Source organism: Nilaparvata lugens, chromosome 3 (genome assembly GCF_014356525.2).
Source record: "Nilaparvata lugens isolate BPH chromosome 3, ASM1435652v1, whole genome shotgun sequence".
NCBI lineage: Eukaryota > Metazoa > Arthropoda > Insecta > Hemiptera > Delphacidae > Nilaparvata > Nilaparvata lugens.
In genome coordinates this window covers 14,063,545-14,079,644 of record NC_052506.1, presented here as the reverse complement: position 1 = coordinate 14,079,644, position 16,100 = coordinate 14,063,545, and the positions used below count along the sequence as shown (strand labels likewise).

The 16,100-nt window shown below is 34.6% G+C and overlaps 1 protein-coding gene across 3 annotated transcripts in view; it reads left to right on the top strand.

Moving 5' to 3' along the window:
• The first annotated feature begins 5,766 nt into the window (after positions 1–5,766).
• Positions 5,767–16,100, top strand: part of LOC111051578 (transcription factor Sox-14-like) — a 32,706-nt gene continuing 22,372 nt past the window's right edge. Inside the window, exon 1 of one of the 3 annotated variants that reach the window (XM_039425445.1) lies at positions 5,767–5,911. In XM_039425445.1, coding sequence (XP_039281379.1) covers positions 5,853–5,911 — 59 coding nt within the window. In that variant the 5' untranslated portion in view covers positions 5,767–5,852. Of the gene's footprint in view, positions 5,912–8,471; positions 8,629–8,695; positions 8,976–16,100 lie in introns of those variants that run through there. The other 2 variants (XM_039425446.1, XM_039425444.1) reach the window with 2 other exon arrangements.

Below are 16,100 nucleotides of genomic sequence, written 5' to 3'. Positions count from 1 at the left end.
AAATTATTGTATTTTTTTCAGGCAGCTGTAGCTGTTTTTTATTATTGATTGACAAAGGATGAGAAGTGAGGAGTGAGTGACCTTGATTGGCCCGCTAGACGTCAATTGCAGGCCCTGTGTGCAGCCACAATAGATGTGCAAGGCCCTCTAATACGATGTAAATTCTCCCATAAAAAGTTCTATCCCTTCATAGTCTGTATTGCTTTGTTCGCGTGAAAGACTTGCCATCGGGAGAGTATTGCACAATGAAAATATTAAAGACGGTGTCGGGTGCCAATCATGATTAGAGCTGACAAAAGAACCTGCCAATATACCCCCAAACCCGGTTTTGTTATTCAAGACCAATATCATTCATATACCGTGTCTGAAAAGTTTGAAGATACGCGACTAGAATGGTATGACACCTCTTTTTCTGTTTTACCATAGTGGCGGCGCGGCCTCTTGTCAAGGTGCTTGAATGACAAGAGTTCAATTTTCTCACGACGACCCTTCTGCTACTATTCAATGATATTTTTCCAACAGTCGTACAAGAGAACAGCCTAAATCCAATGATAAGAAATTTTAACATGAATTACCTGGTGGTGATGGAACCCCTTGATAGAAATTGAAAAATAGTGAGAAATTTAAGGAATGTACATGGATGATATAGGTAGTTTATATAACTAATTGAATAATATAAATAATAGTGTTATACATTGGGTCAAATGATATTTTTTTCACCAGCCTTACAAGGTAACAGCTCAAATCCAATGCTACGAAATTTTAACATGAATTACCTGGTGGTAATGGAACCCCTTGATAGAAATTTAGAAATTTAAGGAATGCACATGGATGATATAGGTAGTTCATCTAACTAATTGAATAATGAAAATAATAGTGTTATACATTGGGCCTAGAACTATTAGGTAATAGGTAATACTACTAATATATAGGTAGTTCATCTAATTGAATAATGAAAATAATAGTGTTAAACATTGAGCCTAGAACTATTCGGACACATAGGCCTAATCATGATTGAGAGTGATACCATTTCATGGTTGAAATGTTGACAACTGACTATCAAAATATACAACACATCTTATTGAAGAATACATATATTGAACTATATTTCACTTTCCTCACATGATTGCTGTACTTATTCATACCAGGAACATTAAAAATATTTCATTGTCAGGGACAAAAAAAAAACTCAATGTAAAGTATGTAATTGAAGGATGTCAGAACTGTATTCTTATCCTTACACAAACTTGTACATTGAATCAATTGTTATCGTAAACGAAATCTATCGTTAAGGAACATTTCTAATTATCAAGTTTCCATTTGTATCTGAACTTGACAAGAATGATAATTTTTTTATCTTTCATACAAACTTCAAAAATTATGATTAGCATTGTTTGATTTTCCGTGGATGATGTGATGGGAACTCAATCTATTTGGTGATTCTTTTTGTGGTTCCAAACTCAAGAAACTGCATTCCTCATTCAAAGATTAAGAGCATACAAGATATTTTTCAAGCGGTCTATGAGACCCATCAATCTCTACCAAGTAATTACAGTCCACTGTACGATCATTATTGACCAAAGAAGTGTGGACTAGTGAAAAATCGGACAGGTCATGTTGGACTAGGAGGGCTCAATTAGTGAATTGCTGCGTCACATCACAGACACCAGACGACGTGACTGGTCTGGGAACTAACAGGTGTTGGAAGAAGAGTGCGTCAGATGGGAAAAGGATAGAAGTCGTAGAGAAAGAGTGAGTAACAGAGTGAGAAAAGGGTCTCACTTGTTCAATATCGCTTTCATGCGGGTGACTTGCAATACTCGCTATGATTTCAACTCTGATGATATTTCATCTCCACTCACCGAATAAACATTACTCGGTCCAGTCTGCTCGGAAAGATACACTCACGTGTAAAAGACAGATTAATTCGTAACATGCTTCTCCCTCAGGAAGCAGCTTCAACAACAATTCACACAAAATCGCTTTTCATTCTGACATTAAATGTTGTTACTCTGATTTATATACTGCTTTCTCTGAAATTCTATTAAGGGTTTTACAATTTTTGAATACTTGCTACTGAATTTTCTTGTTTGCAGCAGGCCCTGGGTAATCAAATTCTGTATCATCCAATATTCTGTCACATATATTCTGAACCTATTATGAAGATTTTGTAGCTCATATGTAAGCATAGAGAAATATAGTGTATGCTATATTTTCTCTATCCATAGCTATAGCTCCCAAGAAATAAACTATCTTATACTATAGTAGCAGATTACAGGTGCTTCTCTACGGAACCAGTAAACTGTTTAGAAAATACATCTTGCAGAGGAGAAAAGTATAAAGAAGGTCCTGATCCAACTGAAAATGTACTACTTCTACTTAACCTCTATAAGAAAGAAGGATGTAGAATTGTAGAATACAGGAGTATCCTCACACACTTATCCTTCAACTATCTGTAATAATGCAAACACGAAAAATATATTCAACAATCCAATCCGTAACAATCCTTTATAATACTTATCAAAGAGAAAACGAAGATATCGAGATTGGTGGATTTCTCGATAGAATAAAAATAGAGTTTTTTTTAAGGGGAAGATTATCCAATTTTTCATAGCTTGGGAAAGTTAGAAAAGAATGACTGCCTGCAAGTTATTCACGAACTATTGAGGCTGAAGTGGATTGATAAGGAAAGTAAAATTAAAATGAAATTCACTCATCTATTCAACACAATACTCTTCAACTTCTTGTATATGTTTGAGGAACATGTAAAACATTGTACTTGATCATTCCTAGAATACGATGAGTGGTAGCTCAATCCTCGGTTACCAGGCACATAGACTAACCCTTCTGGAGGAAGGCTCACACTATTGCGCAATAAAAATTATAAATAGACTCCCCCATAATTTTAAAGATCTATCCAACTTTTCAAAGATGACTGGAAATTATAAATAGACTCCCCCATAATTTTAAAGATTTTTCCAACTTTTCAGAGATGACTGGAAGGATAAGGGAAGTTCTGTTGAAAAGAGCGCCATACACAGTGGATGTCTTGAGGGAAGAAAATTAAAAATCATAGAATTATTGAAAAATAAAAATTTCCTTTAAATCAACTAGAATTAAACAATTTCTTCCAGGGGGTGCTCGAAGAGGCAGTGTTTTTTCATTGACGTCTCCTCCTTGCACTATTGTATTTCCTGTGTTTATTATTGATTGTGACGATTCAATGCTGTGAAGCTTGTCTTTAATATGCAACTACTTGAATGAATGAAATTTGATTGATTCCAAAATACAACCTGAGCCCTGATTTAGACAGTGTGGGATCGATAATGTTCAATGTGCATTTTGTAAATCTCTTGATCATATGGTTACAAAGTTGGGTCAAACATATTCAATCAGACAACAAAATATAGTTAGCAAAGCTCATTGAAGCACACGAAGGGATGAAAACATAAGATGAAACAAAATGTGCTCTGTTCTACTTTGTGGAAATAAGTGATCACAATGAATTGATGTGAGACGTCTTATGATTATCTCTATATCTATAAAAGGCTACCTAAGCCCCGACAGACTGAAATCACACCATAGCCCAAACTACTGAGCCTACAAACTTGAATTTTGCACAATTGTTTATGATAGCCTCAAAAAATCCACTAAGAAAAGATTTTCAGAAATTTGCCCCCCTGAGGGAGCTGGGGTTCCCAAAAATGTTGTACTTTTCAACCGCTTATTGCACAGCAAAGTCATGAGGGACTTTTTTGTTCAGCTACGAAAAAAATTAGATCTATACAGAAAAATCCTGACCAGGAGCAGAAAGGGGTCCAGGAGAGGGCATTTTTTGAAAATTTTCATGTAAAATCACACTGCAGCTCAAACTAATTGGCCTACAGACTTAAAACTCTGCACAAATATTCTTCAAACATGCTAGACGCGCACTAAGAAAGGATTTTGAGATATTTTGCCTCTAAGGGTTTCAAAGGATGAAAAAGGATCCTATTTAGTAAGGTTATGAACATGGTAAGGTGAATGCCATATGGAACTGAGATAATTGACACATGATATTCTAACATATGTTGTAATCATTGGAAATCTTAAAATAATTTTTTCAATGAGCTGATCGAATTTAATTTTCCGTGGATCGAAAGCGTAGCTTGCCACGTGTTTGTTCCATTGTTGTATGCTTGGTCAGTTCGGTCACAGAATTGGTACAGAATGGAAACTGTCAATAAAACGCCTATCTAACAATAATGCTTTTTACATGTTGCAAATACTAGATACGTCACGTGACCTTGGGAAGTTCCAATCCTGGTCTTCTGATTGGCTCGTCAAAGATAAGAAGATAATGAGCAGAAATTATGAGTTATTTTTCACAATAACGAGCGTGCGGTGAGGTAGAAAAACTGTTCAGTCTCCATTATATTATAGAACATGGAAAATCCAAATATAATTCCAGAATATAAAAAGTTAATATATTCTCAAATCGATTCAATTTTTTCATGAGTTATCTTTACACCTTACTTTACATCTGCATTCCTTGTTCACACTCGATAATTTGAATAGGTCTTATAAACCGTTTATTTATCCTCTGTTACAATCAGACAATGACTGCTGAAGTCGATTCGATGGCATTATCGATTCTATAGAATAATGTATAGATAGAGCCTACCGTGAACTTGTTTCATTGTGACTGTAGGGAATGCCAACAAAGATGAGCCGACAGTCACAGTCAAGCAGTCCGTCTGTTGACTGAATGATTTGGAATACTAGCCGGCAGCCGAGTTGTCATGCTAATGCCGGCCTCTGTTCAGTTATTCCAACACAAGAGAGATGAGTGGACGACTTGGTGCATGCACTATTCCTTCCAATCATGTCGACGCCGCAACTGTTGAGTACTTGAGTGCAATTCGCTTAAAACTGACAGGAAGTCTAATGAGAGTCTCATCAACTCTCCTCGTCCAACCACTGCTGACCGTTCTTCCACTCATTCGCTGTTCATTGTTACAGCAAAGATCTTTTCTATTTATTCTCATTGTATCCTGCCATAATATTTTCTTTTCCGACTACTATGTGGCTGCTATCATCCATCAGGCTGCAAGCTGCTGAGCGTTCATTGGCTGCCGCTCTATCAACATGTGTTACAGCGCACAGTGCACAGTGCAGCACCTTTTTGTGTTCAAGTGCTTCGCCACAGCGCGCGCTCAACTCATTTTTGGCTTCATCATTCCAATCATATTTTGTGTTTATTTAAACAGTCTGTTGTGTAGGCTACTGGATGGTTTCTCGTATATCTGTATAGATTTCCACAGTCATCATGCCTGTTGAGTATTTCTAATTGAGTATATGTATGTCTTATCTGCAGGGCAGTATGGATAGTGACTTTCTGAATACCTGAATTGTGACATGTGATAATCTCAAATCTCTCAAACTGTTCCAATAGAACAATTTATTTATCAAAAACAATACAATGAACATTTCATGAGAATGTCATCACAATGTAACGTCATTACTACTACTTTATGGAAATATTACAACAATACATGAGAGATTGGTAGTGATTTTGTTGAAATGATTGAATTAGAGGAGGGCTTAGATGTGGAATATGGAGGATTCTAAAGATTGCTGGAGATTGAGGAATAAAAATATGCTTTAAATGTTGTTGATTTCCAGTTTATTAGGCTATATTATTTAATCGTTTGCATCATTCATTAAACTTTTACAGTACCTCAAGTTATCATAATAAACTACAATATTATGATTAAATTGTGCGGTGTAGAGTGGTGATTGATAGTTCACTAGTTCTATCAGTGAATACTTTCGTTTAGAACACCACTTCTTTACGGCGAACAGTGCTTTCTATGGAGAATTTTGAAGATTCATTGTGGGATTCCTTAGTTGATACTTATTGTGCGCCGGGGTAAGTTCATTAACGAATTAGCATGTTGTACATGTATAAAGTACAAATCTTATCAATAATAAAGTTATTATCATTGTTTACTGACTTTCTATAGCCACGATAGGAGCTACAAGTTACATGCAATTGATTGAACTATAGAGTGAAGATACTGTTTAATAGCTTGTATAATTTGTCTGTGATTGAACTGAGTTGGAACTAGCTTCTCATTGACTTTTCAAGTTATTTTCTGCTACAGAGCGAATAAAACAGAGAAAACAGTTCTGAAGAGACTGAATATGAACTATCAATATCTTCAGTTTTTAAGAAAACATGAGTGGAATAGGGTTGACTGGAAATTTTATAACTCTTCAAGGTTTGAGATTGTCAGCTCAAATGTGGAGACATAAGCTGAGAGTCAATATGAGAATTATATGCCTGATATGAGAATACAAAATAAGAATGAATGGCAACAGAAATCGCTTCATATAATAATTCTAAAGAAATAATAAAACAAAATAAATCTTATAGCACCCTTCATTATTTAAAAAACTTTAAAATAGTTGAACAACTAGTTTCGGTTTACACCATCTTCAGGTTCTAAAATAAAATAAAATTCAATAACTGTTTCCCAATTAATATAAAACTAACATATGTTAATACTAAACGAACTATATGTTATACTAAACGAACATATGTTTAAATTCATATGACTAATTATTTCTGGTAAAAGTTATTAATTTAAATTTATATTTCAAAATTTATATATATTTATTTAAAAGCAGCCCATTTTAATAAGTGTTTTATTTCTAAAGAACTCTGATAAAATATATGAAAAGGGATTATGTATATGGAATAATAAGAAGGTATTTGAATGTGGTTGCTACATTCAGATACCTTCTATCTATCAAGCACCTCTCAGCAGTATTTTTCTACAACCTATACAACAACACTGTTGTTAATTATAGAACAATTAATGCTGAGCAAGTTTCAAGATTTTTGAATAATTATCCATGATAAATACTAATAGGACTTTGGAAAAATCAACATTGTCAAACTTCAATCCCAGCCCAGATCTAGACAGATCAAGCTGTTGAGTGTTGAGTCAACCAGTTTGTCAATCAAGTTGACTCCTATCTGACCACTTAGAAGCCTGTCTGTCCAAAACCAGTCATCCCCATCTTTTCTAGTTTACTTGATACACCAGATCGATTTAATATGAAGAGTTGCGATTAAAAAAACAGGTCATTTGTAGAAACTGTTTTAATGAATTTTCATGATTATCCTATACTATTAAACTAGCCATTTCTGTTTATATGTTTAGATGTTTATATGTTTGTATTTCACCGGAGCTCGAAAACGGCTTTAACGATTCTCACGAAATCCAGATCATAGTAGGTTTATAATATAAAAATTCAATTGCACTAGGTCTTATCCCCGGGAAAACTCGCTGAATGACATTAAAATTAATTCTTCTTCTTCTTATTATTATTATTATCATCAATCCTTAATGATAATTATTACTCATCTTCGGAAAAAGAGCTGATAATAATTATCTCGTCGTCTGTTGATGATGGAAGTGAGTGAGCGAGTTCACGTGTGTGGGACTGTGTCAAAATTATGACCCAGCTGTTGAACTTTTGTAATCATTCAATCAGGTACTTAGTGCCGGTTGCAAAAAAGCCGGGTTATTTTCAATCCTGATTAATTCCAGTAGAACCATCTTTCTGAAATGTTCTTCTTTGATTCGGTTCACGTGAAATTAATCGGGATTAATATTTAACCGGCTTTTGTGCAACCGGATCTTTGTGAGGAAAATTTTGCATTCCTCTGGGAATTGATCTCAATTCATTGTGATTCGATAGAACATTTCTGTATGAACTATAAATATTATTATAATTCTTCTTTCGTAATAAATTTTTCATGCTTTTGTACTCCAGAGCGAAGCTCGGTCCCAGATATTTATTATGCTAAGCAATACGGGCTGGTATGGCTGATGATAAGGTATAATTATATGGTGTTCATAGTTGGCATTGGTACATGTGTATTAAAGCTTTTTTTTCTTAAGGGTTGATTCATTTAAAGTAGAATTTAAAAACAAAATAGATATAAATCATTGACCTAGAGAATTATCCTGATTTCCTCAATTCTCTGTTGGTCAAAGGAGGGTTGTGACAGTCCTACCCCTACACCGCTCCTGAGAGATAAGAACTAGCTGAAGGTGATGGATTATCAGAGCTGAGAGTAGCCAAAGCCAAGAAAAACTGAGACGTTGGATTTGAAGTGGAAAAGGAAGGGGGATTTCATAAGAGGAAGACAGTATTGTTGTGTATGTTTCTCAGTTTTGTGTCGTGGTCTTTACTTGGAAGGGGTTGGCGATTAGAAGAATGGGAGAAAGAATGGGGAAGAATAGCCGGTGTGTTTTGTGTGCTGGAATTTGGTTGGCCATCGGGCCAATGGGATTGGTGGGTGGGTGGGCGTAGGGAGCAGGTGATTGGCGCTCGGGTTACCCCTGGCGGGGTGGGAGTTTTGGTGGGGAGGGGGTTGCCGGTCTCTCGGAACAGTCAAGCTCTGCCGTTCAGATGCGTCTTTCCGCTTGTGTCAGATCGTTGTAGTGACTTGTATTCTTTGTTCTTGCATCGCAGTGCACTTGTCGTTGCTTCTTTTCACTGCACTTGCTTCAAGCTGGCTCACGACCTGGACCTGCCCCACCAACAAAGGGCCGCCGATTTTCTCATCAGGTAGGCCTGCACAATCATTCAATTATCTTATCAGTATTCGTCACCGAAGCAGCTCAATTTTGTAACAATCACTACTGCAGTCGTTGTTAGTCAGTTTAACTAAACGAGGTACAGTACCATTGAGTTCAAGTTTATTTTGTAGTAATATTATTGCAATTCTTCTTCATAATAAACTATAATTTTATGAGAAAATTGTGCGGTGTAGAGTGGTGATTGATAGTTTACCTAGTTCTATCTGTGAATTCTTTCGTGTAGAACACCACTTCTTTACGGTGAACAGTGCTTTCTATGGAGAATTTTGAAGATTCATTGTGGGATTCCTTCATTGATACTTATTGTGCGCCGGGGTAAGTTCATTATCGAATTGGCATATTGTACATAAGTACAAACAATAGTAAATGATACTTGTCTGGTTTTATAGGTTAGAAATATTACTCAAAGATGAGAATGGAGTTGAGAATGAAGTTTCTTGAAACAAGTCTTCTTTGGTTTAAAGCAACCATACTGACTTGTTTTTTGAAGCATCAAGCTCCATTTCAGGCTGAATAAGACTTGAATATTATTAAAAGTAGCATAGGGTAAGCACTATAGTAGAAGTTCCTACTTTTCGAGCCTGCGGTTAGAAGTAGTTTTCGGTGAACCTTTCCTAAAAGATTTCCAACTTGATTGAATGAACATTGTATTGAATGAACAATATAACGCTCTTTGTGCATAAAAGCAATGTTTCAGAACTCACAAAGCATAGTTTGTCGTTAATAGACCATTTCTCTCTTATATATCAAATTTAATTCGTATTTTATAATGAAAAAAGTGAGAGAGGTGGTTCTGGTATTTTGTATGAGACTGAATCGATTAGCTATCGCATTAAAACTACATCTGTCAAATGGAAGTTACTATGAGAGGGAATATTATTACTTTTCGAATACAAATAATAAATAATTAGGATTCTTTGTGTCGATATGTGATCTTATAAAATATTGTGAGTGGTTTTGATGAATCCATTTCAATGTGTGAAGTACTGTAAAAAGTCTATAGAAGTTGTTAACTTAGATGGACTTATATTATAACATTTATGATAAAAACTATAAGAATCATATTAATTTGCTTCGATTCCGTAAGCTACTGTGGAATAACCAACTGTTAATGGAAGTCAGTTAATTCATGTTATAAACGCTTAGATCAAGCGTTATAAACGCTTCGTCAGTTCAAGCTTCATTTTTCCGATACTATATCAGCTTAAAAGTCAACACATTTTCATAAGAAACGAGCAGGCTTTTCTGTTATAGCTCTAAATGAATGCTTTTATTGTTCTATCAAGTAGGCCAAATTGGTCCAATGACTTTATTATTGTTGATTTGCCTAATATCGTTTCCGTTATTACCAACGTGATTCTTGTTAAGTTAACAGCAGATTATTATGATCATTAATACGGTACAGTACCAGAATGTTTGTATGTCTATGACATTTGTGTTGTTCCTGAATATTATATCGCATATTCAAACATATAGTATTATTATATTTTAGTATTATAGTATTAGTATTATAGTATTATAATATTCGAACATATACATAAGTATTCAGCTTTTCAATAAATTTCAGAGTTTTCAAGTTTTCTCAATTTTTCTAGCTAAATAACTAATTAGGCTTTGTTTTACATAATGCATTTTTCAATCAACAAATTTAAGTGCTATCGATAATTTGCGATGGATTATAGATTATATATGAATCTGACAAATAAAAACTTCTCAACGAGTAGAGTAGCTGACAAAATCTATTATATAATGTAATTGATAAAAACTATGTGATATCAAGACCGGTTCAGAATCTACTCAGTTAAGGGTGAAAAGTAGTATAATTTATATTCAGGCTAGGTGGCCTACATGTTGAGCACAAGTGTTGAATATAAACAGAGGATTTTTTCAATTGATAGTATATTTATTCCAAATTCTGATTGTGCGTTTGAGGTTTATTGTAAGGTGGATGGATGAAAGAAATTTTATCAATGTGGAATAGACGATGATAATAATCTACCAATGATATCGTGTGACCTGGCTCTCGTGGCAGAGTTTTTATGATGTTTAGGGCCTCTAACATGACTTAATAACTGTATTAACTATATTAAAGCTGCCGGAAATGACAAATCAACGTTTTCATTCGAAAATAGGGCTAGAGCCATGGGAAACATTGATTTCAGTTGAAGCTTGTGCTGGAAAATTTAAAATTTAGTTCTCAACACCTCTCTTGCATTTCTTCAAGCCTCCGCCTCAGATAAAGGTTGTATGACTAGCTCATCACTTATTGTCAGCCCATTAAAGTGAAGGCCCACCATGTTCCCATGTAATAAATTTTGATTATACGATAATGATAAACTCTTATTGGGTCAGTCACTGATCAAAGCAACACAATGTAATAAAAATAACGATTTTAGTAATAATAGCAAAAAAAAATATTTTCCAATAGCAAAAAGTGATTTAAAAATAACGAGTATTCGTGGCACATTATATGTTTACCTACAATGTCGTAATTCGCCAACAGAAAATATTACCAATTTTTGGACCAATAAGTAGTTATTTCTCACGGATCAAGCTTTGCCACGAATCACCTGCTTTTGACAGAGCCAAATTTTCGGAAGATTATTATTTTAAGTTTGTATGTCGTATTTGGACTCATAAAAAATATTAATCTATTAAGTTCTTGCAAATAAGAGATGTTTATAAATAATGTAACTCGTCCACTAAGAAGGTTGAACAGTGTCAACTTGAAATTAATATTGTAATGTCAAACGCTTCCCATAGCTACATAGAGCTGAAAAATGTTTCATCTAAAGCTGCATATTAATACTATATTATTCGTACAAAGGAGATTCAAAATCTCATCGATGTCATCGATCACAGGATTTCCACCGAATAAAACCGCTGCATCATGTGTAATATAATAACATTTTCTTGAAAATGAACTAATAGTAATTAGGATGTGATTGGATAAAGCATGAAATACTTCCAATTTTTTAATCCACCTCCCATTAAAAACGATTCTCTGATAACACCTGAAATAGTGTTGATAACACAACTATTCCACATCTTTATCAATTCCTGCTCCCCATTTTTGAAATTCCTTTCAAATCTACAATACATAATTAATCGCCTGACTCTTTTCATCATTATTCATCCCCCATTATTCAAGAATAATGTTGATAATGAATCATTTATCAGACAACATGGTTGAAATATAATTAGAACGATACGGCTGTAAGCGAACAATGCAGTTTGTAGGTGGCAGTGTAACAAGGGTCTCTGAAGGAATTTGGTTTTCAGTGGGATGTGAAGGGAGGGGGAAGAATGAGGAGGTAATGAGAAGGAGAAGACAGCCGATATCGAACGTCAAAAGTAACAACACAAAACGAGGCTAAACAATGAGAAACAAATGCACGTCCATAAAATAATCTACTTACGTATATGGATGGCGTTGTGATATTCTTTTCAGGGCTTTGAATGCTCGAGGCCGGCCGAAAAGAGTGATTTATGAGCGTTGTATTGGTGCATTGTAGTTATTGACTGGAATATCAATACTCGGTTCTCGGTGCGATGGCAGCGCCTTGAATCATTCGCTGATGAATGCCAACCTATTTGAATAACAAAATGCATTAATGACGGTTACTGTTGAGGCCGATTGTGGGTCACACAAAAATAAAATCCATCATTGTCAACGGTGATTGGTTTATTCAATATATCGGACACTCCTCACGCAAGGCTGATCCACCGTCCCAATACGGATCTCTCCTTCACCTTCTCCGTCCTCATCTGATAATCACCGCTTATTGCAGCTTCAATTAAACACAATAAATTATTTCCCCAGAGACAATAATTATTGTTCGTGATTCCACAATGTCACTCTTATTGTTATGAGGATTCAGGGATAATTTGGCTTTTTGTTTCTTTTAAATACAAACACATTTATTGAAATTGAAATTATGTTTATTCTTCTTCTTAGAAAGTACAAACAATATACAATATACATAATACAAAGCTTGAAGAAGGTTCCTCACATGGGCAAAGCCTGTTAATACAGAGGGAATTTTGAATTATCAGTGTGTATTGTATATCCGTGTATAGATGATTATCCGTGTATTGTTATTCCATAACTCACCGAGTTCTTGTCAGCAAGACCGTTGATGGATGATGATAGTTGGGGAGAAAATGTTGAAATCAATTCATGAAATTTGAATAAGGAAACTTCCAATACATTAGTGATCATGAGCATATTTTTTATGAAAAAGAAATTTTGATAAAGTAATATTGTTTACTGCTTTCTTGTCCAGTTGGCTGATGTAATGTCATCATTATTCCTCGCTTATTATAGTTCTCGATTATATATAATCGAGATACTACGAGATGATATATTATCTCCATTATATCCCAACTCAGATTAATTCATCTCGCTTCATTTTTGCACTGAGGTGATGTCAATCTGTGGACAATACCTTTAATAAACGTTATATTTATGAAAGGAATAATACCTCCTATCAATGGATAATCCCGCTTCTTATGTGGATAAAATAATCTAATTTTTTGAATATTACCGTGAAATGAGTTTGATTCACTGTATTATAAAATATTGTTTTCATGAATTCAGTGTTTACAAAATCACCAGAGTTTCAAGGAAAAAACAAGTGAGTAAAAAATATTTCTGTATAATCCTGACTGAATTCGGCAAGTGAGATTTGTGTGGCACAATGCAGCGGTAAACTGGTGGAGGAATGCGATGCGGACCTAAGCGCATTGGAAGCCCTGCCAGCAGACAATCCATTGCTGCATTGCTTCCTGCCAATCAGCGTGAATACCGTTGAACACATTTTCTCTGATATGGCAATGAATAAAAGAGATTTAGAGGAGCACACACATGATCCCAGCGTCCCACTTTAATCGCATTTTACACAATCGTAAGTGTTTTGTGCTCTTTTGTGCGACGGTTTGTATCATGTTGAAATTCACGCTCGGAGAGCCACCAATAGCATTTGGAGGGTGTACTCAAGCATCAGTCCAACAGCTGTTGCTCGCGCACAAAGGCACCCCGCCGCCGATCCACAATATTCGTTTAGCCGTTCATAAACTGTGACAATATTGATCCATTATTAATCGATTTTCTCTCGTTCTAGTATGCAGGCCCTATTCAAGCTTTATTGACTATTCATATTTCAACAATACCTTTCCTTACTACACACTACATAGCCTGCTAAAATGTAACTAGTTTAAATTGCAGTCATAAATAATAACCGAATGCTGTCCTGGATTGCCGTCAAAAGCGTCGTATTATGATGAATGACTAGATATTTACTAGACTATGGACGATTTTTTGGTTGCATATTCATAGTGAATTTATGCCCATAGCATAGTAGGCTAGTAGCCATAGCCAGTGGATCAACTTATTTTCACCTTGTTATCAAAAACAAAAGATATATAATATTACTCACGGCATATAGAAGATGGTATATCTAAATACTGTGTCTTTTTTCTTTGGGGCTACTCTTAATTAAAAATAAAAATTATAAATCCAAGTACCCTTTTAAGATTCTTCAATCACGACGTGTTTCGGCTATAAGTTTATAATGCCATTATAATATACTGTCGTGATTACAAACAAAAGAGATACAATATTACCCACGGTATATAAAAGGAGGTACATCTAAATACCGCTTCTTTTTTCTTTAGTGCTACTTTTTAATATAAATACAAATTATGAACCTAAGTAACCTTTTAAAATTATTCAATCACGACATGTTTCGGCTATATAATACCATTATGATGTCGTGATTGAACAATTTTAAAAGGGTACTTACGTACTTGGGTTAATAATTTTTATTTATATTTTTATTTAGCACCAAAGAAAAAATACACAGTATTTAGATGTACCTTCTTCTATATACCGTGGGTAATATGGTATCTCTTTTGTTTATAATCACGACAGTACAATGACATAATATAGCCGAAACATGTCTGAACAGTATATTTTAAAAGGGTACTCGGATTTCTAATTTTTATTTTTTCTTCCAAATACCGTGATATTACCAACAGTATTTGAGGATTAATCACGAATTTTAATGAACTTAGTAAATCAAGTTGAAAAAATGTTTCACACTGACATAGCCTAGTTGAATTTCAGACATCAGGTATCGGGCTAAAGAATGTTGCTAGTGCTAGTGATTTCAGAAATTTCAAGATACATCAATTTATTTAGGAACGACTTTCTGCTAAAACAATGCAGGTGGCAAGTGGAAGATCATAACGATTTTTTCTGAGCTCTGTTATTTTTCATTCAATCACTGAATGAATTTCTTCTTTTCCTTGGAATCCAACAATAAATTGAACAGAAAACGTATATTATTAGGCCTATTATCAGTTTCAGTAGAATTGATAAGATAACTGAATTAATCCTGGAGTGGTGTAGCCTATTGAAAAGAGAAGAAAACAGTGAACTAATATCTAGAACCTGAGCTTTATCTTGAATATAATCTAAACCTTTCTTTCAAATAAACCTTTGCATCTAGAAGTAAGAGTTTTTCAGGGATTGAATGAATGGATTCTTGAAGAGAATTCATAACCGGGATTGGCGACCAATCAAAGAATAATGCTCAATTTCAATTTCGGTAGTTGACTAGCATATTCGATTAATTGAATATTATTGATGTTCGTGATAATTTTGAGTTTTGAGAATGATAAGCTTTAAATTATGATAAGAGTTGCTGTTTGCTTTGAACTATAATTTGTCAATGTTATGATCAGATATTGAATAATCCGTTCATCACCAGAAGTTTTTGAACATAAATCTCCAGTGTTATCGGATGGGCACGTTAAAATTGTCGGTCCCGGCTGAATTATGCTGTAGTATGACATTCGTAAGGCCCATTGATGGCTTACATGATATATTCAGGTAAGGTGGAACTTCCTTCAGGAACTCCCCACCACAATAAGCCATACTAATATCATTATTATCCTATTATATAAAGCGAGCAATTTCTGTATATGGTTATCTGGATATCTGGTTATGTATGTCCAACGGATTTCGAAAACAGCTCTAACGATTTTCACGAAATTTGGAACATAGTAGGTTTATGATATAAAAATTCCATTGCACTAGGTCTCATCCCTGGGAAAACTCGCTGAAGGACATGATAAGGATAATAATTATTCATCCTTGAAAAAACCGATGATAATTTCGTCGTCTGTCGATAACAGAAGATGTGAGTGCCTATTTTGGAAGAGAGACAGAATTATGTTCAGCTGTTCAACTATTTTTGCAATCAATCAGCTTATTCACGAGAAATATAATTAATCTAGAAATTTTAAGCGATTTGATCAAAGTAATCTGATTTGTGGACATGACATGGTATATCATTCTAAATAAGAGTATATCATAATATTTTCAAAGTCAATCAGTATTTTATAGTTTTAAGTGATTAGTGAGTGTTATTTTGT